The sequence below is a fragment of the Lissotriton helveticus genome, chromosome 1_1, assembly GCF_964261635.1.
Source record: "Lissotriton helveticus chromosome 1_1, aLisHel1.1, whole genome shotgun sequence".
NCBI lineage: Eukaryota > Metazoa > Chordata > Amphibia > Caudata > Salamandridae > Lissotriton > Lissotriton helveticus.
In genome coordinates, this window is record NC_136057.1 from 1,696,621,297 (window position 1) to 1,696,646,651 (window position 25,355).

At 46.1% G+C, this 25,355-nt stretch overlaps 1 protein-coding gene across 1 annotated transcript in view; it reads left to right on the top strand.

The window, feature by feature from the left end:
* Positions 1-25,355, top strand: part of LOC144831437 (methyl-CpG-binding domain protein 5-like) — a 339,083-nt gene that overhangs the window by 132,586 nt on the left and 181,142 nt on the right. The window contains exons 2-6 of the mRNA XM_078688993.1: positions 387-561; positions 1,035-1,171; positions 3,659-3,761; positions 16,411-16,579; positions 17,574-19,646. Coding sequence (XP_078545119.1) covers positions 1,059-1,171; positions 3,659-3,761; positions 16,411-16,579; positions 17,574-19,646 — 2,458 coding nt within the window. The 5' untranslated portion in view covers positions 387-561; positions 1,035-1,058. The remainder of the gene's footprint in view (positions 1-386; positions 562-1,034; positions 1,172-3,658; positions 3,762-16,410; positions 16,580-17,573; positions 19,647-25,355) is intronic.

A 25,355-nucleotide genomic window follows, 5' to 3' on the forward strand; every position in this document is an offset into this window, starting at 1 on the left:
GTTCCTCTCCTGCTTTCCTTCCTTTTCACTCGTGCCTTGGTTCGCCTGTTTGTTCTCTCTCGTTATTCATCCCCCCATCTCTATTTTGGCACATTTTGTCCCCTCGTTCCCTCATCTCGAGCTTTCTTTCTTATACGCTCCTGGGTTCATGCCTCCCTTCTTTGTTTCATGCCTTCATACCCTCATTCTCTGATATACTACTCGCAGCCCTGCAGTGAGTGGCTCTTTCTCCATCCTATCCAGCCTTCTTTGTGTCTCTCTCCCGCCTCCATTCCGCATCTTCTTTCACTTTCCCCTTCACGCTACTTCCGTCCTCTCTTTTCTCATGTTCTCCTCTCTAATTGAAATGATTACATTTGTTGTTTCATGTCGTTTTTCCCGTCTAGATGGTCGTTGCAATGGCTCTGTAACACTTGTTGAAGGAGGGGGGTGGACTCTGGAGGCCAACGGTTCAGAAGGAAGCTCCCGCCGAGACTTCTCTGCCCAGGCCCGCCCCCAACATGTGCCTCACCAGGGATCTTTTACAGACTTAATGCGAAGGATCTTTGCAGAAATGAACAGGTAGACTTTTAAGGAAAGAGCATGCTGCGGATGTCCATTCATTCTGTTTGTAGTTAGAGTACCAGACCTCGCTGCACGCCATGGATGTAAGCAATTCGTTGTTAGCCTTGCAGCGTTTGGAGTGTGCCCTGCCTAGGCGTCATTTGTTGCCTGGCCATCAATCCAGGTGAGGTCTGTATTTTTGATAGCAGCAGGCCAAACGGCGCCATGTTTTCAGCTTTCTAGGCCGCTTTCTTTCTATATTTGTCCCTGAGCTCAGTTGCTGTTTGCTCAGGGAGGTGTGAGCGAGTGGGTGGGTTCAGAGACAAGAGGCCTGTGAAAAACTATTTGCGCTGGCGATGCAACGGCTTCACACCTGTCCCTGCTGAAGAGCAATCAGCTGGCAGTGCCGAGGGGGGGCTGTGAAGCAGCAAGGGAGACGATAGAGCAGGTAAACCCATGAAGCGCCAAAAATGTGCCCACTCTTTTTACAGGTACAAGAAAGAAGATAGAGCAAAATGAATGGAGCCACTGAGAGTGGAGGAGGAGATACTGAGGCAGGGTGCCAGGCGATTCAGGTGCCCGTCGGGTGGCATCGGCGGGAAGCGCAGAACACCGTGGTCTATATCAGGTATGGATGAGGCGCTAGCCACCACCAGGGTTGACTCCGCATACTGCATCACTTAACTTCGCTTGGTTTATTATTCTGTCCCGCAGTGCTGTTTAATCACAGAGCTTTACCAAACCTCTGCACACTTTATTTAAGAACTAAGCACCGCCGGCTTCTATTACCGAATGCTGCTCTTTCTGTCATCACTGGGGATGCCATGTTTCAAATGACGCTGCATCCTTTATGAACGAGTCAACCCAGCTCTTCAGGAATTGAAAGACCTCTGGGGTCTGAAATAATGATGTCACATTAGAGTTCCTAATGAAACGGTACAAAGCCACTATATGTACGCCCATTCGCAGAGACTCGAATCCTCATTTTACCGGGTAATTGGGCAAATCCCAGTATGTCACTGAAGGTAAAAGTTGTTGATCTCACCAACGGCAGCACATAAAGACGTCTTGTCATTTCCATCTTCAACTCGCCATGATGTTGACTGCTTCTTCAGACCGTTCGAAAAGTCTAATCTTTTAGTGACCTGGTAAGTAAGTGCAGGCTGATCAGTTGATGGGGAAGAAAATACGGGCTACCTCTATACATCCTTCTAACTGAGGAACACGATTTTTGTGCCCCATGCTTTCCTTGGCCAATTTGGGACCATTACCCTCATGGTTGCCTTAAACGTTTTCTGAACCTATTGAGAATCCTGTCTAAACCCTTTGGGACAGATGGCTGTTGTGCAGATCGGTGCTTTTTGTAACACACCTCCTTCTCATGCTCCTGAGCGATGTAGCTAACTCAGGCCGCTTGGCTTCCCCAGATATACAAGTGTTTGAACTCAAACTGTCTCCCAATCTCCAACCAAATGCTGATCGCATTTAGACGTTCCATTTGAGGCATTCAGCAGAGCAAAATTCTGCCCTCTCAACAGATTTTTGCACTGTTCCCAACATAATGGATCGTAGCACACCTTCGTGTTCACCAACATTGTCTGCCAAATGCAGTGACCGCAGAGTACTTCATAGCGATACCAAAGGGGATGATGGACGGAGTGTTTGAGCAAATCAAACACTCACCCCCGTCACCTGATATGGGTTTAATCCATCACCATTCTTTAGCTCACTCCACCACCCCAGTTCAGACGTGGCCATATGCAAATCAGTCTGACCCTGTGCCTCATGGGAACAGTCCAGCCCTAACTGCCAAGCCATGTCTTCCCTGGACCGGAAACAAGCATCCTGGGACTGGTTTCGGATTCATAATCCTCATCAGCCAGGCTATCTTGAATCCAGTGGTAGAGTGAGCAAGGGACCCTCGTCTGGGCATACCCTGCCAACTTAGGGCGAACAAAGCGATACCAAAGGGGATGATGGACGGAGCGTTTGAGCAAATCAAACACTCACCCCCAGTCACTTGATCTGGGTTTAATCCATCACCATTCTTTAGCTCACTCCACCACCCCAGTTCAGACATGGCCATATGCTAATCAGTCTGCTTGATTCCGGTCCAGGGAAGACATGGCTTGGCAGTTCGGGCTGGACTGTTCCCATGAGGCACAGGGTCAGACTAATTTGCATATGGCCACGTCTGAACTGGGGTGGCGAAGTGAGCTAAAGAATGGTGATGGATTAAACCCAGATCAGTTGACTGGGGGTGAATGTTTGATTTGCTCAAATGCTCCGTCCATCATCCCCTTTTGTATCGCTTTGTTCGCCCTAAGTTGGCAGGGTATGCTCAGACGTGATTCCCTTGCCCACTGGATTCAAGATTCAACATAGCCTGGCTGATGAGGGTTGTGAACCGGAAACCGGTCCCAGGATGCTTGTTTCCGGTCCAGGGAAGACATGGCTTGGCAGTTAGGGCTGGATTGTTCCCATGAGGCACAGGGTCAGACTGATTTGCATATGGCCACGTCTGAACTGGGGTGGCGGAGTGAGCTAAAGAATGGTGATGGATTAAACCCAGATCAGTTGACTGGGGGTGAGTGTTTGATTTGCTCAAACGCTCCGTCCATCATCCCCTTTTGTATCGCTGAGTACTTAATAGCAGCAGCGGCCCATGCAGGTAAGGGCAGTGGGGCCGGATGGAGGGGCGAGGGATTTCGACAGAAGATGAGGGAAAATTCATTATATAATGAATTTTCCCTCGTGGTCGTCGGTCGAATCCCCCTCAGCCCGGCCTCACCGCTCTTCCCTGCAAGGGCCGCGGCTGCTTAACAGCCACTGGAGAGACCCTATCAGGCCTAGCCCCATGCCTTATATGGCTTGAAAAAGAGTATTATCTAATTCATATGCTGGGCCCGCTCTGGATCTGAAAAGCCTCTAATAAGCTGAACATCATGTGTAGAGTGATTAGCACCTGATGGAATTGTTTTTTCTCTCATGTTTTGTGACACCTGTTCGTTTTAATATGCTGGTCCCTGGTATCAATACTTTTTTGTAGACACGTTTGTGTGAATATCAAAAATTGTAAAACTCAAGGTAACTCCTTTCTTTTTTTCATCTCTAGCCCTAGTGGTACAACTCTTACCTCATTAGAGCAGATCAGGAACTACTTGCTGACGGACGGAACCTGCAAGTGTGGCCTGGAATGCCCCCTGAACATCCACAAGGTGAGCTTATACTGCACCCTGGGTTAACTTGGGTTCTGTTTCCATAAATAGCTATGATCAACTGATCTTGTTATTTCTCTGGGCCTAGTTTATTGTGGTGTAGAGATTGGAGGGGAACATTAAGGTACACACTGGTAGAAATGCTTGAGGTGTGGGCAGTGTTGAGAATATTCCAGGTTAGCTGTCACAGGAAAAGGTAATTTACAAAAAGTTCTCCAAGAGCTTTGACATCACTGGTCATGCCTTCAAAGCCACAAACTAGTTTCCATGTTAATCTGGTGATACATTTTATTGTGTATCACTCTCGTTTCTTTTGAGTAGAGTTTACTTTTTAAATTTACAGTATTTTTTTGAGGGACACAAGAGGAAAATGTATGTACTTGTTAAAGTTCACATAAAACTGGTGTTAAATCACTTTATCCTGAGGTGACTGCTTTGGCTTTTGATGTATTCCGACATTCTTTTTTATACATTCATGTTTCCAGATAATGCATTGATGGTTACTGAAATTGAAAGCTATCGCAGCATGTTACAATATTTAATAAATCTGTAATGCAGGGATGAGCTGATTAAATGTTTAGCCACTTTTTCTTAGCTTCTTATCTACCCTCCCTCCTTACTGACCCTCGGTCTAGGTCCACTCTCTCCACGCAGCTCTGCTGTGCCATCTCTGGCATCCAGACCCGACCTCCTCCTTGGGAGGTTCGAGGATGCTGTCTGCTCCTGTGCCTGCTGCCCACTCCAACTGGGATCAGACTGCCTGCAACCACCGTAACCTTTCTCAGCCGTTTTTTTTCTCAATTTATCCCTGTTGTGCCACTGTTATTGTGCCCATCTGTGTCTTTCTCTAGTTCCACCACTGTTTTTATTTTCTCGTGCCTGCCTGTGCCTTTTGCCGCTGCTGCCCCTGTGGCCCTTCCCCCCTTGGGAATTCCCCCCTGGAATCCCCCCGCAGAATTCCCCAGCTCCTGCCTCCCAGCCTCTCCTCCCTCTCCTCCCTCCCCAAGTTAATGGCGGCCGCTGCACTGTCGCCCGGGGGGCGTGCCACCGGTGCGTCAAAGGCAGGCCTGTCTGTGCCTGTTACTCGACCCGACTGCGGCCAGCGCCAAGAACCCTGGACCTCCCACTACCCATTGCTACAACACCATCACCCTCCTCGCATTTAACCCTGGAAGACTTAGAGAATGCCAACAGGCCGTGCCGAACAGGACCCACGGCCAGTTCTCCTGCCTCCGCTACCACCAGACCCTCACCGCCACCCCGGCCTCCAACACCGCCACCCCGGCCTCCAACACCGCCAATGCCAGCACCGGCGACACCCTAAAAAGTGTCCTGCTCAGCGTACGCTCCGTACACAAACACGCCATGGAAATCTGGAACCTACTCGACTCTCTCTCACCAGACATCGCCATCTTCACAGAGACCTGGACCAAAGCATCCTCCGCCCCCGACATCAGCACTGCCATTCCAGACGGATACAAGATCCAGAGGAAAGACTGCCCCAACCACCCAGGAGGGGGCTTCACCATCGCCCACAAGAGCACCCTCCGCCTCACCACCTCCAGCGAAACCTCCGCCGAACACCTGGACTTCCAGATCACCCCCTAAACCACACTCCGAAGAACCCTCGTCTACCGACCCCCTGGCCCCCGAACACCCTTCGCAGCCACCATCACCGATTTCATCGCACCCCACGCCATCGCCTCAACAAACTACATACTCATTGGAGACCTGTACTTCCAACTCAACAACCGCAGAGACCCAACTCCACTAACCTTCGTGACAACCTCGCCAACATTGGACTTAAACAACTCGTCAACACACCGACCCACAGAGCAGGACACACCCTCGAACCCATTTTCGCAGCAGGTAACAGCGTCCAATTAAGCCACAAAACGCAGCAGCTATTCACTGACCACCACTGCGTATACTTTGCTATCAACAAACCCAAGGCACCCAAACCAGCCCCACGCCCACCACAAAGGAATTGGAGTAAGGTTACCTACGAGCAACTTAACTTCACTTTCACCCGAGTGAACCACACCTGGGCACCCGACGCAAACGACGCAGCCAGAGAACTCCACACTTTAATCTCCGACTGTGCAGACAAGCTCGCCCTGCTATGCAACCCCGACAGACAACGCCTCAGGAAAGCCGCCTGGTTCACCACCGCTCTCCAAGAAGCCAGACTCACCTGCAGACACCTGGAGAAGAACTGGAGAAACACCAAGTCAACCGAAAATCACCCCACCTACAAGGACGTCATGATGGACTCCCACAACCAGATCAGAGCCACCAAGAGGAACTTCATCCACAACAAAATCCTGGCCAACTCCACCAACTCCAAGGAACTTTTCAGAGTCATTCAAGAATTCTCCAACTATCTCCTACCGCAGACTAGTCGCCAGACTACACGGCACAGGCATACAAGGAACAGCCCTAGACTGGATCCGATCATTCCTCACCGGAAGAAGCCAAAGGATCAGACTCTTACCCTTCCTCTCTGACCCCACGAAAATCACCTGCGGAGTCCCACAGGGTTCATCCCTGAGCCCACCCTCTTCAACATCTACATGGCCCCACTCACAGCCATCGTCCAACAACACAGCCTCAACATTGTATCCTACGCCGATGACACCCAGCTCATCCTCTCCCTTACCAAAAACCCAACCCCTGCCAAACTCAACTTCCAGAAAGGAATGCAAGAAGTTGCAGTCTGGATGGCCAACAGCTGCGTGAAGCTCAACGTAGAGAAGACAGAGGCCTCGTCTTCGGTACCACCCCTTCTGCATGGGACAGCACCTGGTGGCCGACCGCCCTCGGAAGCCCACCTACCCCCTCAGATCACACCATTAACCAACAGGTCAACGCTGTCACCTCCAGCTGCTTCAACACCCTTCGCATCCTCCGCAAGACCTTCAAGTGGATCCCCTCCAAGTCAAGGAAGACAGTCACCCAAGCACTCATCACCAGCAGACAGGACTACGGAAACGCACTCTACGCCGGCATCAACAAGTCCCTACTCCGCAAACTCCTGACAAAACAGAACACCGATGCCAGACTCATCCTTGTCATCCCTCAACACGAACACATCAGTCAACACCTACGAAGTCTCCACTGGCTCCCTGTGGAGAAAACAGTCACTTTTAAAATCCTCACTCACATCTACAAATGCCTACACAACAACGGTCCCAAATACCTCAATGACAGAATCAACTTCCACGTACCCAACAGAAACCTCCGATCTTCGAACCTCGCACTGGCCGAAACCCCGCGCATCCACAGAGCCAGAGCAGGCAGAAGATCCTTCTCTCACATTGCAGTGAACGAGCTACCGGCAGACATCAGACTCGCCCCCTCCCTAAACACCTTCAGGAAGACCCCTCAAGACCTGGCTTTTTGGCTAAACAGATCAGCAGCCCCCCCCCCTTCAGCGCTTTGAGACCCTCATGGGTGAGTATCGCGCTTACAATTCCCTGATTGATTGATTGATTGAACTAGTACACTACTATTTAAAACCAGTAATAGCACAACTTGTTTGTTACTTCTCTGCCCTATTTTGTTGTATCTTCAACCTTTATGTATCTTTCTAATTTCACAGACATATCACATATTCTGTAATTTTCACAGAATCAATCCTTTCTTAAACCTTTCTTCTGCTAAATTCTCAGAGAACCTGTTTTAATGTCTTGGTTTGATTGTTTTTCTTATTTTATGGCCAGCTTTATTTCTATCACTTCAGTTTAAATGAGTTTACATAGCAGTGGGTATATTTTTGGAAGTTATGGAACATGATACAAGTTGCCACAGAAAGATAACGCCATTACTAGCAAATATTAACGTTTGGTTGCAGAGAAGGCATTTGGAGCAAATAAATGTTTGACAAATATTTGGCCATATGTTAGGTATTTATCAAAATAAGTATTATGACTGATTTTAAATGTTTACATTTAACTTGTGAAATGTATAATTGTCTTTAGCTTCAGTTGCCTACTGCTGGCCTGGAACCACAGCTACAGGGTAAAGTAACATGATGAAAGAAGGAAAAATAGGAAAAAAGTAGTTCAATACCTTACTCTAGTAGTTTAATGCTCTTTGTTTCCAAACCATTAACTAAAACTCTTCTTTTTGTACCCTCTGCCTTTTATGGAAGTTGTAGGTGCCCTGGGAGGGACCAGGGCACCTACTTAAAAAAAATGTCTATTTAAAAGGAAATAGAAACGGACAGCATGGAAGTGTTCTTCTAGCTGCTATTTATATCTTTTTAAAAAAAGCCAGCTTAAGGTGCCCCAGTTAGCACCAAACCTGATCAGCATTAAAAAAAAACGTAGCTGTTGAAGCTGTTCATTACAGTTAACTTCTCTGGAAGAAAAATGTTAACGCTTTGACAAAAAATGCTTTCTTTTATTTGTTGTGACAAAAATTATTGCTATGTGTGAGAAAGTTATCCTTTTTGCCCTGATCACCCTCACTCTTTTGACTGATGCTGGAATGTTACTGACTATGAAAATTCCCCGGACTCTGCTAAGCAGGTCCAGGACCAGTGCTATGTCCTCTAAAGCTTTATGGAAGTTTGTATAGTTCTGATTGGCAAAGACAACCTACCTGAAAGTCCCTAGTATATGGTATGGCATGTAGGTTTTAGAGACCCCAGTGGAAGTAACACACTTAGGTGTGCACTTTGATGGTGTCTAGTGTCATTTTAGCCAGGCCTGCCTTGCAGGCTGTCTTTAAAACAAAACTATGTCCAAATGCGATTTTGAAATTAAAAGTACTTACAAAGCCCAATACTACCTTTTATAACTTATAAGTCACCCCTAAGGACTGTCCTAGGTGCTCCAAGGTTAGGGTGTTTTGTCATAACGAGCAGGGACAAAATAAAAGATGTTATATATGCCCTGGTGAGGAATAGCAAAAGTTGTTTTCGACTGTTGTTGAGCTTCAAGCCCCATAGGGTAACATGGGAAGGCTTTATTAAAATTAATAAAGTTTACCTTTTGATTGGAGCTAGCTAGACATGTCATTCAAAGTATCCAAATAATGGTTACAATAAATCCAACAACTTGCCTAGGTTTGATTTATTGTAACTATCACAAAAGAGTAGGTTTAAAACTTGCGTGATTTAGATTGGTCAGCCTTTGATACCCTGAGCGAAGCTGCTCCCTGAGTAGGTGTGAAGAGGCATAGGGCTGCAACAATACAACCGTTTGGTGGGAGGAGATTTGCTTCCTGAGGAAGCCAGGGAGAGGAAAGGGGCTTTGTAGATATCCTGGATTTCAAAGGAAGAAGACACTGCAGAAAACAGATGTCACAGGGCCCACACCACCCCCACTTCTTGATCTGTAGACAGATGGGAGCCCCCCTAATTAGGTTAGGAGAGGGGCTGGAAGGGGAGTGTAGTCCATTGTTAGCCACGCCTTTGGGTTGGGTTACACAGACACACACCAAGAAGAGATTTTCTCCATTTTGATTTTTGGAGAACAGTGCATGCTGGGTCACAAATATGCCACAATTCACATGAAGTGGTCAAGGGGTTAGGGGAGTAGCGACAATGCCTGGAACATCAAGAAAAAGAACAGCCCTGCTGGACCCTTGGCCTGCACCCCAGAAGGCTTGCACCCAGGGGGACTGCACCCGCTGCACTCAAAAGGCTCCACAAAGAAAGGACTGTGCCTCACTCAAAGGGAAACTAGAGGACTCCCTCATCAGCCAAAGAGAGACTCACCACTGCTGACCAGTTGAAACCGGATTTTTCCTGGACTTTGCAGGTGCATTGTGGGAAATTGAATCCTAGCTACCAAGAAGCAATCCAAAGTCTCTGAACCCATGTCTTGAGGTACTCGACTATTTTTCCCTCAAAGGAACCAAGAAATGACAAGATTTAAAAGTTTTGTAAAAAACCTACAAGAGGAGATCTGCTCAATATCGAGCCAAGCCACTGACATTGACTTGCCGATCGGATTGAACTTGCTGGTTCATCCAGTTGAAAAGCTCCAGGCAGAGCCTAACTTGATGTTGAGAGGGAAGCCATTGACGACTCCTTCGAGAACCTTCTCGCCATTGATGCCAAAGAATCTAATGCCCATTTTTTACTGGCCCACCGAGATGCAGCAGTCTTCAGTCATTGACTCGGACCCTGGATCTGAGGAACACTAGGACTCAAAATCCAGAGGAAAGCTTTAAGAAAAAAGACAGTCTGAAGGTATACATTCGACCCGGTCTTAGTCCTCAGCCTGTCCGGCCTGTGCTCCGTTGTGGTCGGCGTAAAACTTTGACTTTGCCTGGTCCAGTGCAATCAGATAGCTGCAAGTGGCTCTTTAAGCTTTTTGGCACTAGAATGCACAATTTCTGATTTCATCTTTAAAAATTCATATCGCCGGTTCCCTAAACTGGATTTAGTTGTTTTAAAAATAAAAATATTCCCTGTTTTTATAATTTGTGTTGGATTGTTATTGTGTTTTGTCTTTTACTTAGTTACTGTTTTGGTGGTATGACAATCTTTACACATACCTGTCTACTAAGTTAAGCCTGACTGCTTGTTTAATAAGCTACCAAGGATTGAGCAAATATTAATGTACTGAGACTTGACTGAACCTATTAGTGATTTTGGTTTATTACTAGCTTGTAGTGTAGTTCCTATATTCCCAATAGGCTCTGCGCATTGGAATAATATATCCTATAGATGTGACGTAGGACTTAGGTCTACTAGGTCGCTATCGAATATATTAGACTTAATTGTGAGTGCCAGCTAGCTCAGAGGTCACTAGAAACTTTCTCAAATTCACAAGAAGGGATTTAGTTTCGGAAAACCGCATAAACATGACAACTTTGTTTACCCAAGATAAAACTGATCTTCAGAGTCGTGGAAACAATAGATAGATATTTTACTCAGCTATTCGTGCATGCTTCGTTTCACCAGAGGTGCAGAGAAATAGAGAGACGGGTGTTTTCAATAAAAGTATTTATTGAACAGTCTTCTTTCTCATGCAGAAGAAATGAACTACTACAATCGTAAGACTTGTTGCAAAGTATAATGCGTACAGTAAGAAGAGTAGGATAAAATAATACTGTAAAAGCATTGTATGGTTCCTAGACCATAGATAAATACATACATAAATTACCAAGGCTAAAAAGTACTCAAATGGCGTTTCTAAAATACGCCTACCCCGATGTACCTAACCTGAGTCTAGTACGAGGGAAGAAGTAAGTGAGGTGTAGCATATATTTAGTATTCTTTTTGCCAAGAATCTATCCAAGATTTCTCTTAGGGTCAAATCAACTCCGTACCTTGGTTTTAGAACGAAGGAGGTCAGTCTCAGGACTAGATTTCCCAACAACCCGCAAGGGTAGCTTGGAAACACTGGAGCTGGATTTCTCGGCCAGAGAAAAGACAGCGTCTCTCTCAAAGCGTCTGCTGGAGGGTCGGCTTCCTTCGGCACTTGTTGTAGCAGGATGCGTCGGGCAAGTAGATAGTTGAACTGCTCCAAACCACTGTGTGTTTGCTAAGGCAAGTGCAGGCATATTTATACCTTGAAGGTGCCGAGATTGACGTAAAGGTGGACATAATAACGTCATCAAAGAGTCTCAGTTCTTTGAAAACTCCATGAGTTCTTGGATAAATCAATATTCAAGCAAGGTGAAGTCCCTAGCTGCTGAAGCCGAGTTTTCCAAGAAATCTTCGTGGATTTTCGGAACTAGTGGAAGTAGCCATGCCGTATTTGGACTGTATGAGCTATGTCTAAATATGGTTATGATTTCTATGCCTATATATGGACATGGTGATTTATACCTATATAAGGGCATGCATCGGGAAATTACACTAGGGTCCTAAAATGTTCTACAACAAGCTGAGGGTGAATACCCCCACCTACCAATAACCCACTTTCCTACTCTCTGCGTGTATTTATAAAGATTACTTTGGAACATGGGCAATGATAAATTATTGTGGCAATTGGTTTATACAAGTTGCTGTGATGACACCTTGCCAAAGTCAATAGACCAGCCATTAATATTTTGGTGTTCTGACCCTTTTATAATGACATCTATTAATACTGTTATTTTACATTAAAAGACCTTTAGAAATTCACTGGAGAAAACAAAGGTTAAAGTGACTTTATAGCTAGTTGAAAATGCCAGTCAAAATGTAAAGTTCAAACTCAAAACATCACTTAAATTATGCCGCGACGCGTGAATACACGTATGTGTCTGCTGTGCATGGCTCCTTCTCACGCCTGGACTGTGTGTTTGTACCGGGAGCCTTCCTTGACAGGGTAAAGCAGGCCGCAATTCAGCCTCGGGGGCAATCTGACCACTCCCCTGTTGTGATACAGATCGAATTGCGCAAGACATGTCAGCCGTTCCGGTGGCGGATGTCCTTGTGGCACCTCCAGCAGGCGGACTATACACAACATATGCGCAGCGCAATTGCCCGCTACTGGCAGGAGAATCTGGCGGAGGGGGTGGATGGAGTGACGGTCTGGGAGGCCATGAAGCCCACCCTGAGAGGCATTGACATTGCATGGTGTGCCGCTGCCCGTTGTAGTCGTCGGGAGGCCACTGTCGCGGCTGCGGCACGGGTGGAGGTGTTGGAAAGACGGTGCCAGGGGGATGGTGACGACGTGGCGATACGACTGCTCCTGCAAGCGCAGCAATCCTATGCCTCTGTCTTAATGGATGAGGCTAGACAAGCGTGGCTGGCCACACGGAGCAGGGTGTACCAGTGGGGCGATAAGTCCTGCACCATGCTCCATAGGCTGTGTCAACAAACTCTGCAGCCGATCACTCTACCGGGCCTCACCGATGGGGAGGGGACTACCATAACGGACCCTGCGACGAGCTTCGCCAGCTATTATGCGGAGCAATATGCTCACCGGGATAGCCTCCCACCGGATGCGATTGACAAGTTCATCGCTGACCTTCCCCCCCGTGCGATATCAGACGATGCCAGGAAAGCCCTGGACCTCCCCTTGACGGCGGAGGAACTGGGAGATGCGCTAGGGCAACTCAACACTGGTAAGGCGCCCGGGCCGTGTGGATTCCCCAGTGAATTTTACAAGAAATTCCACCTGCAGCTGGGACCGCACTATAGGCGGGCGTTGGAGGCAGCACGGGAACGTGGTAGCTTGCCGGCGGACTGGCGTCAGGCTGAAATAGTAGTTTTTCAGAAGCCGGGTAGGCCCCCCGACCGACATGAGTCATATCGCCCCATATCTTTGATCAACTTTGAAGCCAAATTATTGGCCAAAGTGTTGGCGAACCGCCTTCTCCCATATATCGCAGACTTGGTCCACCCGGATCAGGCGGGCTTCATTCCGCATAGGGCGACGCGACACAACATCAGACGCGCACAAGCGGCGGTGGACGCTATGGGGGCGACTGGAGAACGGGCAGCGCTACTGCTGGCAGACATAGACAGGGCGTTCGACTCGGTCAGCTGGACGTACCTCTTCGCCCTCCTGCCGCGCCTCAACCTGGGCCCGGTGTTTGTTTCATATATCAGGCTGTTATATACGGACATCACCGCCTCGGTGCGTATCTCAGGGGCGATTTCGGAGAAATTCTCAGTTGCCAGGGGGACCAGACAGGGATGCCCCCTATCCCCTTACCTCTTTGCACTGGCCATGGAACCATTGGCCGCGTGGGTGTGCATTGATGCACAGCTTCGTGGCTTTGTGTGGGGGGCGGGTCTCTCAGACAGAATCGCGCTATACGCGGACGATGTCCTCTTCTTTATGACTGATCTTAACCGCTCTGGCCCTCGAATACTGGAAATAATGCGTATATTTGGAGAGGTGTCGGGACTCTTCCTCAACCCGCGCAAATCGACCCTGTGGGTGCTGGGCGGAGAGTCGGAGACATACCCCTGGGCATCGACCTTACAGGTGGCGGTCGGTGGTCTAAAATACCTAGGAGTCTTCCTGTCTGAGTCTGCCGCAATTGCATGGGAGCGCAACGTGCTGCCGGTGTGGGATAGAGTCCAATCGGACATCAAAACCTGGTCTCGCATGCCTCTCAATATCTATGGTAGGTCCGCAATCTTTAAAATGGTCGCCCTCCCACGGCTCCTGTACCAACTGCAGAACCATCCACATAGGATCGACCCACAGTGGTTCCGTCGCGTAAATTCGGTGCTGGGCCGCTTTCTGTGGGCGGGGGGTGCTTCCAGGGTGGCGCTGCGGACTTGCTTCTTATCCACGTATTGTGGAGGTCTGGCTACATCGGACCTTCTGTCCTACTATCAGGCCTCCCACTTATTGGTTCTGAACGAGTGGTGGTACGGCGATCACAACGACCCAGCATATGCACTGGAACGCTTCTTGATGGGCGAAGCCACGCTACATACGCTGTTGTACTCGGCCGGGCGGCGGAGGAGACTGCCGCAGGTCACTCAGGTGATCTTCATGATCTGGAGACAGGTGCTGCGCCGCATGGGCTGGTGGGGTAGGCTGACAGCGGAAACCCCACTATTGAACAATGGACAGCTCCCCGCACTAGCCTCGCTGTCAGGGTTTGGTGGCTGGGACTCTATTGGGATTTCGTCACTTGGTCATGTCCTTACTGGGACTACCCTCAAATCCTTTCAAGATCTCAGCTCCGAGTTCAACACGCCCAAGACCCAATTCTTTAAATACCTACAATTCCGTCATGCGCTTGCACCTAGTTTGGTGGGGCTAGACCAACTTCCCGAATTTAGCCCAGTGGAAGCTAAGCTCTTCATGGGAGATCTGGGGGATAAGAAAGTCTCCAAAATATACCAAACGCTTGTCACTCATTGCTCCTCTTCTCTCCTGTCGCTGAGGACCTCCTGGGAGACGGACATTGGCCCTCTGGATGAGGAGGACTGGAGGGAGGCCCTGGAGTCCCCCCGTGGGGCTGCCATAGCCGTCCGACTCCGGTTCATACAGTTCAAATACCTACACAGGGCCTATTACACCAGAGAGAGACTGTGGAAGGCTGGCCTCATTGCTACTCCGGAATGCCTGCGCTGTGGGACTGAGAGGGGCATGCTGCTACATACTGTGTGGTCCTGTGTGGGTCTGACCCGTTTCTGGAATGGGGTGTGGAATTGTTTGTCAGAGGTACTGGGGTGGGACCTTCCTCGTACGCCCAGGTTGGGTCTTCTGCATGTCCTGGAGAATGTGGGTGGGAACATATACAAACGCCACCTCCTGTTGCTGGGCCTAGTGGTAACCAAGCAGGATCTGGCGAGGGCATGGAAAAGCGACCGTGCTCCTCCACTTAGCGCCTGGAAAGCAGGACTGGACTTTCTCATGGGGTTAGAATTACCAGTGTTTGAAGCCAGGGGATGACCCCGGAAACATCACAAGATCTGGAAGCGGTGGGCGGATTACAGAGTGTTGACCTTGGAGCCCCCAATTGACTTAGATGATGGACTGCCTGCAGATGGTGACCTTGGGCCTAGGAGGGTATTCGATGCCTACTGTGCTCTAATTGTATACTGCGGTTGTAAGTGAACACATGCGTTGGGTTAGGGTGGGATAAGGGGTGGGCAGCGGGGGTTTTGGGTGGTTAGTGGGGTAAGGGGGTGTGGGAGGGGGCGATTTAGGCGTCTAGGCCATATTTACATTCTGCTATATGTTTGCCACTTGACAGCGTCCTCCTGATTGTGGAGCACTGTACATATGCTATGCCTAATCAGTCAATAAACGCAGTTGTGAAAAAAAAACATCACTTAAATTCACCTGTTATAGTTAACTGAAGCACTATAACTCAATGAGAAGCTTAAGTAGCTCAGACAGTTTTAATTCATTTGTTTAACACTAATTACACTTCACATTTGTCACTAGTCACACTTCACTTCCTTCTCCCCATTTGAGTAATACTGATACTATCTATGGACTAGGTGTGACTCTAGAATAAGTTCATGCCACAAAAATACACTATTTACGTACATTTAACAGTAGGTTTGCAGCCTTACTCTGTTCTAGATTCATGTGTGGTGGCCCTTCCATCTCCAGGTTGAAGTAGAGGAGACTTACTGCGTAGTGTTGAAATAATAAGTGTAATAACATAACTCGTTCAGCCCAAGTGATGATGATGATGATGATTACGCACTTGTATTGCGCACGACAACCCGTAGGCATCTCGGCGCTTGTACGAATACCGCCGAGGAACCCTTCCTGGCCTTTCCCTGTGAGGAGCCCACTCCTGGGCACCCCCAAGGTGAAGTCATGCATCCTCAGCGTTGTTGGGGCCGTTGTAGAGATTAAGCAAGCTATTGCCCAGAGGTGCAGAGTGGGACTCATGGTTAGAATAGGCACCGAGGCGAGAATTATCAGGTCCGAGGAAATTGAGCTCGAGACCCGCCGAGGCGGGAATTGAACCCTGGTCCCGGCCAGGCTACTGCATCAGGGTCTGCCGCTCTAACCATTGAGCCACACTTCTCTAAGTAATAGACCCAAAAAAATCTAAAAATGACTCCTGCCTGCTGGGGAGTTATGGATTTACACTTGAACTCCTAGTGATTCATACTTGTTCCATCTATTATCAACGCCCAAACCTAAAAACCTTATTTGTTTCTAAGGACATTTGAATTTTAAAGACTTCAATAAATAACTAATGCTCTACTTATCTCTAAAATCCCAGTAATGAGTTCAGCTGTTTGTGCATCTTTCCACCCTCTGTACAGGTTTTTAACTTTGATCCCACTGTTGCTGTGAAACAGAGGAGTGCAGAGGACCTTCGTGCAGAAGAAGACATGACTAAGCTCTGCAACCACCGCAGGAAAATCGTGGCCATGGCAACTCTGTACAAAAGCATGGAAGACTCACCCCTTACACTACAGAACCAAGCTACAGGTAAAACAGGTGACATTCTTGCCTGATTCCTACAATATGTGCCTTTATGAACACATCAGCCATTGTTCAAATGTATACCGCACCCACTTTGCAATGAAATTCCAAGGCATCTGTGCACTTTCTAGCATTTACTAAGCACTAAAAGGGTTTTCTGTAAAAGCAATGAAACATGTAAAATGTAAGTACAGAGGGATCTCAGAAGTTGAATACAAACATATTAGAATGTATTCTGCATGTTATACTGTTGTGATGCAAAAGATAACCTAGAAGACATTGGGTAAAGAAAAAGGTTATTGCTGCATAATTTAAATATGTTCAATATACTTTATACACTGTGGTGCATCTTCAGCTTTTATTCAGCTGTTGCATTGTTACAAATTTCATTTGTTCTAGTACTATAGTTTGCTGCCAGCCTACATTCAAATTACATATGCTCCAAACCTACTGCCTTCTTGTCGTTAGGCATCTGTTTTCCATTATGCATGGGTGTGTTTACCTCCTCAAAGTATTGTGTTCTACAGATTCTAGTAATTACTGGTTACCTGCAGTGTCTTTCATTCTGATGAATTGCACACTTCTGTGACATTCACAGTTAACTGTGTTTTCTTTTCGAGCCTGTTTATTATAAACTTGAAACTTGTAATTATTTATTTTGCTTAAAGTGCACTTAAAAAGCAGTCCGTGTGTCGCATTTTTGCACTGAAGTCTTATTTTAGAAGTATGCAAAATTGTTGTGTAAAGATGATGCACTATATAGACATCAGTACACTGTTGTTTACTGGATATTACATTCAGGGTTTTGTTGGTCCAGTTGTTAGGGTTAGTCTGGATTGACTCTCAGTCCTTTGACCATGTGGATAAAGTCTAATGCGGAACAATCACATGAGGGAATGTCAGTGTTTTATTATACCAGTAATGTAAAAAGTAATAAAGAACCCCTGCTGCAAGACTTTGCCGCTGATCACTAATGCATTGTGTTAATTCTTTGTTTCAGGGTGTGGATCCAGCCAGTTGTATCATGCTCCCGGTGTAATGAACCGACTGCAGCATTCAACCGCATATAGTAAGCCTTCTCCTTTGGACAATGACATCTTCGCCAGATTGATGATGGAGAAAGCCAACACTTTATCAAGGCCACAGTGTGTAGAACGTGCCCCTGAACAGAAGCAAGATCCCTACCCTTCTTGCTCTGGAGAAAGGTACGAAAACTTCAGGCATGGACAGCAGCCCCCCTACCCCAGACATCATGGAGGCTCCTTCAGAGAAGCCTACCCACCTAGGAACCCTTCATCTGTCCCACCAAACAGAAATTATGACTTATTTCAAAGATCTGAGTCTAATTTCCACCCGGAGTATTACTCCAATACGTTTCCGCACCACCGGAACTTCAACCAGTCTTCCGATATGCAACCTTCATATTCTTTTCCCAATCAGGATGTCTGGGACCCATCTCCTAAATCTGTTTCTGTCAACTCTTGTAATTATGGACAGGGACTTGTTTTCTCCACCAGTTTCTCTAGGCCTTTAGAAGAACAGTCACACGATGCTCAGAATACAATGATGTGCCCAGAGAAAGACCCACTGGGAATTTTGAACTCCATAAGCAATAAAACACCTATGCAGCGCTACCCTTGTATGAATGCCCCCTCACCCCTTCATGCGCAGGTTCCAGTTTCTAACCTAAACACGCCTCCCGAATCCACATCTGTATCCAGCTGTCGTTCCTCCCCCTTGGTCCGTGTGGGGCATGACTCCCAAAAGGGCTCTTCTTTGTCAAGGACTAACACCCTGGGTTCGCCTTCCACAACCCTGTCCTCCATCTCTTCTCCGGGAGGCAGTATTGAACCATCTCCTCAACGCTCTAGGCATTCGTCTGCGTCCTCTGAGCATGGCAGCTTCCTACTAGGAGCACATTACTCTTCCTGCTCCTCTTCCAACGTTGGTAGATCTGTACCCAGATCCCCAATGCCGCCAGGTTCACCGAAGCTTTCCATACCACAGAGTCCTAAAGCAATACTTGAAGGGTTACTTCATCAAGGCAAGATGGATCCTGGCTCCTTAATCTCAGTTAGCAATGCCTTAATCCACCAAAGCAATAATTTGCCACCAGTGTCTTTTGGAGCTATGCATGAAAAGAAGAACCAACCGGGCTTTCTGGGATTGCCTCTCGGTCAACTCCTAAACCAGCAGAATACTGCCTCATTCCCAGCAAGCAGCCTTCTGTCGGCTGCGGCAAAAGCCCAACTAGCAAGCCAAAAGAATGTGGATGGAGGTGGTGCTCAATCAGATGGCCAAAGCACTTTACAGAACCGCCTCGCCAATTCCAACATGTTGCTTTCAATGATGAACACTCAGGGGGGAGTATCATTGGGCGACCGGCTTTCGGCACCTCCTAAAGACCACACCAAGCGGCGGAGACAGAGGCGATCACCCACAGCACTGCGCTTAATTAAGGAATCTCATTTGAACCACGCTGGCCTTGAAGAGGCATCCCCAAAAAGAACACAAACCAAGACTAGCCAACGGAGCCATGTGCAGTTGCCTGCAGCAAAAAATAATCCACGTGTCCCCAACATTGCGGCTGTCACAGGGGTGCCCAGGCCACCAGATGTCAGCCCTATCAAACCTGAAGAAGAACTAGCAAAACTGAAAGGAAACCATCCATTGGCCACTAACCAACCTTTATCTTCTCTTTTGACTTTATTAAGTTCTCAGAGTGGTGGAAACACTAACAGCCATACGGCCAATTTGTCATTCACACAACCCCATTCAAATGGGAATGTTGGCGCCTCTCCCACGCACTTGAACAGCTCTACAGTGCCCAACCTTCCTTTCCTACCCATGCCTCTAGGTTCAACGGCCGAGGGGACAGCCAGCCAAAGCACAAACTCCAATCCTTGGCCTGTCTTTCAGGACTTTAACACCCAGCTCCTCAACCTCTTTGGGCAGCTTTCCTCAGCGTCTTCCGAACAGACCTCAGGGAGTCCCTCACAACTGAAATTCCAACTGCCGCCTTCGTTGTCCACTTCCAGCAGCATTGGCAGCAACGCACAAGGCAGTGCAACAGGTACTACTAAACATTTCAAGTAACAATGTGCATAACACAAGTTTTCTCTAGTTAGTACACTGCATCTGTCCTTTTTGAATTGTGTGGCCCCAAGTTCCTAGTAGCAATGACCCATTGGTAGTTTGTCCCTGAAGGGTGTATAAGTGGTATCATCTGCATAGTACTGGCTGTTGACTCCAGGCCTTCTGATCGTATCAAAGATGGGCTAAATGTACAAATTATGTTGACAGCAATGACTCTCTGGTACAGCATGTTAGGAAGTGTGTGCTGAATGACGTTGGAAGAGAATTTTGTGTTAAAATTTGTAATATATTAAATAAATGAAAATCCCTTGAAGGTTGATAGAAGGAATTATGGAGATGTGAATATAAGATGACCAGAAGGACTAAACAGTCTACATTGTCAAAAGTGTCTGATAAATTAGGCAGAATTACTGCAGGAAACTGGTTCATGTGCAGTGTCTAGCAAACATGTATGGATTAAGAGACTAGTGTAATATTTACTGGGATAGGGATAACTGATGTCAGACCCACCCCTCTTCATTGGCTGGGCTGCTGAATATTGTATTAAAATTGTAGCTCCTCGCCATTGATCGAGGTTCCCCCCAGAAATCCTATTCACATCTCATTTAGAATATGATTCCTAAGCTACCAATACCCTTCACCATGAACTGAAGAAAGCATTGGGAAGTATGTGTGCTATTCTATAACCTGCTTATTTTTGTAATTCAATAATTTTTGCACATAGTCTATCAGACAATTAGTACAATAAACAGAAAAAAAACATTTCAGCATATAGCTATACACTAACATTTACATGAAAGCTGAATCCAGGGAACATAAATAATGACCCAGCCCAAGAGCAACATTTAAAAAACAATTGTTTTAATAATTTTGTATTGGATATGTAGGAATAAGAGTACCAGATTAATTTTTTTTTTTTTTAAAGGGGAATCCTATATATGCTGCTTTCTTAAAAATAGAAAAATCAAGTGGAAAAAACATTTTTCAACAAATTACGCAGGTACCATTATTTGCATTCCTCAAATAATAAAGTTTAGAGTTGTTACCCCCAAGGACACATGCCTGTACTCAACAGAAATATCACTCGTCTTCATTTTCATGACTGCGGTTGCAAAAACCTCTGCACTCACCGAGGATGTCAACATTGACGATATGGACTTATTCATTATTGTGAAAAGTCTGTCTCTAATGAGCTAATATTTGCTAAATTTCTCTAGAAATTCTTAACAGGTATAATCCTTCCTACCAGCCAATGATAGTTCACTACAGTAAAGCCCCTGCAAGCAGAGTGCAAACATATTACCTAAAACATGCTAATTAAATCTATTAAATGTGAAGACTGTATGCCCACAGATTATGATTAAGCGGTAAAGTTCAGTTCTCTCCGAATGGTTTGTATCATGGAACAAAATGGTGCATTGATTAAATGCATGAAGCAACTACTGTCCAGTGAATCTTCAGGGTATTTTTTAATCCAAGTTCACTTGTTCAGCCCCATTAAACACAAGAGACCTGGTTTCCCCATGAAAGCAGTAAGTTAAGGCACAAAGGTTATTTCTGTATATTCAGAATTAAATTTAAGTAACCCGGCAATAAAAGTAAGGGCCTGAGTTAAAAGAGACGGAAAATGAATTGTTCTACCCGCTCAAATTGTACGAAAATATACCACCTAGATATTTAATATTGCCAACTGGTTCTCAAGTCCAACCATTCTATTTTGGGAGAATTTAGGTATTTCCTTTTTGAAAATGAATATGTTGATCTTATCTACACTAATACTTCCCAGACAGATCAAAAAGTACTAGGTCATCTGCATACAATAGGCACGGATATGGCTTCTAGTCATCTTAGGAGAGAGCGAGAGAGAGTAAGCATCACTCAATGCTTTTGGAAGATCTGCTAAATATAGTTAAAACAACACGGGAGCAACAAGGCAGGACTGTATGACTTAACAACTACTGCCTTAACCACGACTTCTGGAACAACGAAGACTAAACCACGACCATTACTTAACCACTACATTTTAACCCACTACTCCCTAAACCACGAAAAAATAAGATTTAATGACTGAAAAAAAAAAACGAGCACACTGGTCATATTCTGTTCGTGATTCGAAAGCATTTACAATTGTTATAAATCAAAGCAACACTGCCATCTCCTTCAACAACCTTAGCTGTATTTTAAACCTAACTATTACGAATTCATTCTTCACGTTATATTTCTAACTATATATATATTTTTAATCGTATTTGTGGGGGGAGTCGCCCCCCCCCCCCATCTAGGAAATGTATAAATTTTCTTAAATTATCCTACGTGCAACTCCGGTGTTCTAAAAGTCGTGGTTCCATCCTTCGTTGTTCCGTCGTTCGTGGACGTTACCTTCGTGGTTCAGCACTCTCTGTTGTTCACTCTTCGTTGTTCCGGTAAGTCGTTGTTCATACATCGTGGTTAAGGATGTTTCCCACAATGCAGCCCAGATGAATCCATTAGGTGCCTCTGTTTGCTTTGTGAGATGGTTTTGGGAGTCCACTCCCACCGAAGCCCAGTTACCTGTGTGCCAAATCCATAGAGTAGAGGTCTTTACAAGGTGGAATATCCCAGCTTTTTATCTACCAAATCAAAAGCCTCATAAAAATAGAAAAAGCAATAGAACAAAGCTCCATTAGACTCCATCGAACTCTTTACAGAAGGGCTCATAAAGACAACCTGTGGTCCATAATGGAGTGGCCTTCCCTAAATCCTCTTTCTCTATGGGGATCAGATTATTAGCAAGGACCCACTTTGAAAAGCACACAAAAAAAACCTTCATGCGCAAGTTCCAGTTTCTAACCTAAACGCACCTCCCGAATCCACATCTGTATCCAGCTGTCGTTCCTCCTCCTTGGTCCGTGTGGGGCATGACTCCCAAAAGGGCTCTTCTTTGTCAAGGACTAACACCCTGGGTTCGCCTTCCACAACCCTGTCCTCCATCTCTTCTCCGGGAGGCAGTATTGAACCATCTCCTCAACGCTCTAGGCATTCGTCTGCGTCCTCTGAGCATGGCAGCTTCCTACTAGGAGCACATTACTCTTCCTGCTCCTCTTCCAACGTTGGTAGATCTGTACCCAGATCCCCAATGCCGCCAGGTTCACCGAAGCTTTCCATACCACAGAGTCCTAAAGCAATACTTGAAGGGTTACTTCATCAAGGCAAGATGGATCCTGGCTCCTTAATCTCAGTTAGCAATGCCTTAATCCACCAAAGCAATAATTTGCCACCAGTGTCTTCTGGAGCTATGCATGAAAAGAAGAACCAACCGGGCTTTCTGGGATTGCCTCTCGGTCAACTCCTAAACCAGCAGAATACTGCCTCATTCCCAGCAAGCAGCCTTCTGTCGGCTGCGGCAAAAGCCCAACTAGCAAGCCAAAAGAATGTGGATGGAGGTGGTGCTCAATCAGATGGCCAAAGCACTTTACAGAACCGCCTCGCCAATTCCAACATGTTGCTTTCAATGATGAACACTCAGGGGGGGAGTATCATTGGGCGACCGGCTTTCGGCACCTCCTAAAGACCACACCAAGCGGCGGAGACAGAGGCGATCACCCACAGCACTGCGCTTAATTAAGGAATCTCATTTGAACCACGCTGGCCTTGAAGAGGCATCCCCAAAAAGAACACAAACCAAGACTAGCCAACGGAGCCATGTGCAGTTGCCTGCAGCAAAAAATAATCCACGTGTCCCCAACATTGCGGCTGTCACAGGGGTGCCCAGGCCACCAGATGTCAGCCCTATCAAACCTGAAGAAGAACTAGCAAAACTGAAAGGAAACCATCCATTGGCCACTAACCAACCTTTATCTTCTCTTTTGACTTTATTAAGTTCTCAGAGTGGTGGAAACACTAACAGCCATACGGCCAATTTGTCATTCACACAACCCCATTCAAATGGGAATGTTGGCGCCTCTCCCACGCACTTGAACAGCTCTACAGTGCCCAACCTTCCTTTCCTACCCATGCCTCTAGGTTCAACGGCCGAGGGGACAGCCAGCCAAAGCACAAACTCCAATCCTTGGCCTGTCTTTCAGGACTTTAACACCCAGCTCCTCAACCTCTTTGGGCAGCTTTCCTCAGCGTCTTCCGAACAGACCTCAGGGAGTCCCTCACAACTGAAATTCCAACTGCCGCCTTCGTTGTCCACTTCCAGCAGCATTGGCAGCAACGCACAAGGCAGTGCAACAGGTACTACTAAACATTTCAAGTAACAATGTGCATAAAACAAGTTTTCTCTAGTTAGTACACTGCATCTGTCCTTTTTGAATTGTGTGGCCCCAAGTTCCTAGTAGCAATGACCCATTGGTAGTTTGTCCCTGAAGGGTGTATAAGTGGTATCATGTGCATAGTACTGGCTGTTGACTCCAGGCCTTCTGATCGTATCAAAGATGGGCTAAATGTACAAATTATGTTGACAGCAATGACTCTCTGGTACAGCATGTTAGGAAGTGTGTGCTGAATGACGTTGGAAGAGAATTTTGTGTTAAAATTTGTAATATATTAAATAAATGAAAATCCCTTGAAGGTTGATAGAAGGAATTATGGAGATGTGAATATAAGATGACCAGAAGGACTAAACAGTCTACATTGTCAAAAGTGTCTGATAAATTAGGCAGAATTACTGCAGGAAACTGGTTCATGTGCAGTGTCTAGCAAACATGTATGGATTAAGAGACTAGTGTAATATTTACTGGGATAGGGATAACTGATGTCAGACCCACCCCTCTTCATTGGCTGGGCTGCTGAATATTGTATTAAAATTGTAGCTCCTCGCCATTGATCGAGGTTCCCCACAGAAATCCTATTCACATCTCATTTAGAATATGATTCCTAAGCTACCAATACCCTTCACCATGAACTGAAGAAAGCATTGGGAAGTATGTGTGCTATTCTATAACCTGCTTATTTTTGTAATTCAATAATTTTTGCACATAGTCTATCAGACAATTAGTACAATAAACAGAAAAAAAACATTTCAGCATATAGCTATACACTAACATTTACATGAAAGCTGAATCCAGGGAACATAAATAATGACCCAGCCCAAGAGCAACATTTAAAAAACAATTGTTTTAATAATTTTGTATTGGATATGTAGGAATAAGAGTACCAGATTATTATTTTTTTTTAAAAAGGGGAATCCTATATATGCTGCTTTCTTAAAAACAGAAAAATCAAGTGGAAAAAACATTTTTCAACAAATTACGCAGTTACCATTATTTGCATTCCTCAAATAATAAAGTTTAGAGTTGTTACCCCCAAGGACACATGCCTGTACTCAACAGAAATATCACTCGTCTTCATTTTCATGACTGCGGTTGCAAAAACCTCTGCACTCACCGAGGATGTCAACATTGACGATATGGACTTATTCATTATTGTGAAAAGTCTGTCTCTAATGAGCTAATATTTGCTAAATTTCTCTAGAAATTCTTAACAGGTATAATCCTTCCTACCAGCCAATGATAGTTCACTACAGTAAAGCCCCTGCAAGCAGAGTGCAAACATATTACCTAAAACATGCTAATTAAATCTATTAAATGTGAAGACTGTATGCCCACAGATTATGATTAAGCGGTAAAGTTCAGTTCTCTCTGAATGGTTTGTATCATGGAACAAAATGGTGCATTGATTAAATGCATGAAGCAACTACTGT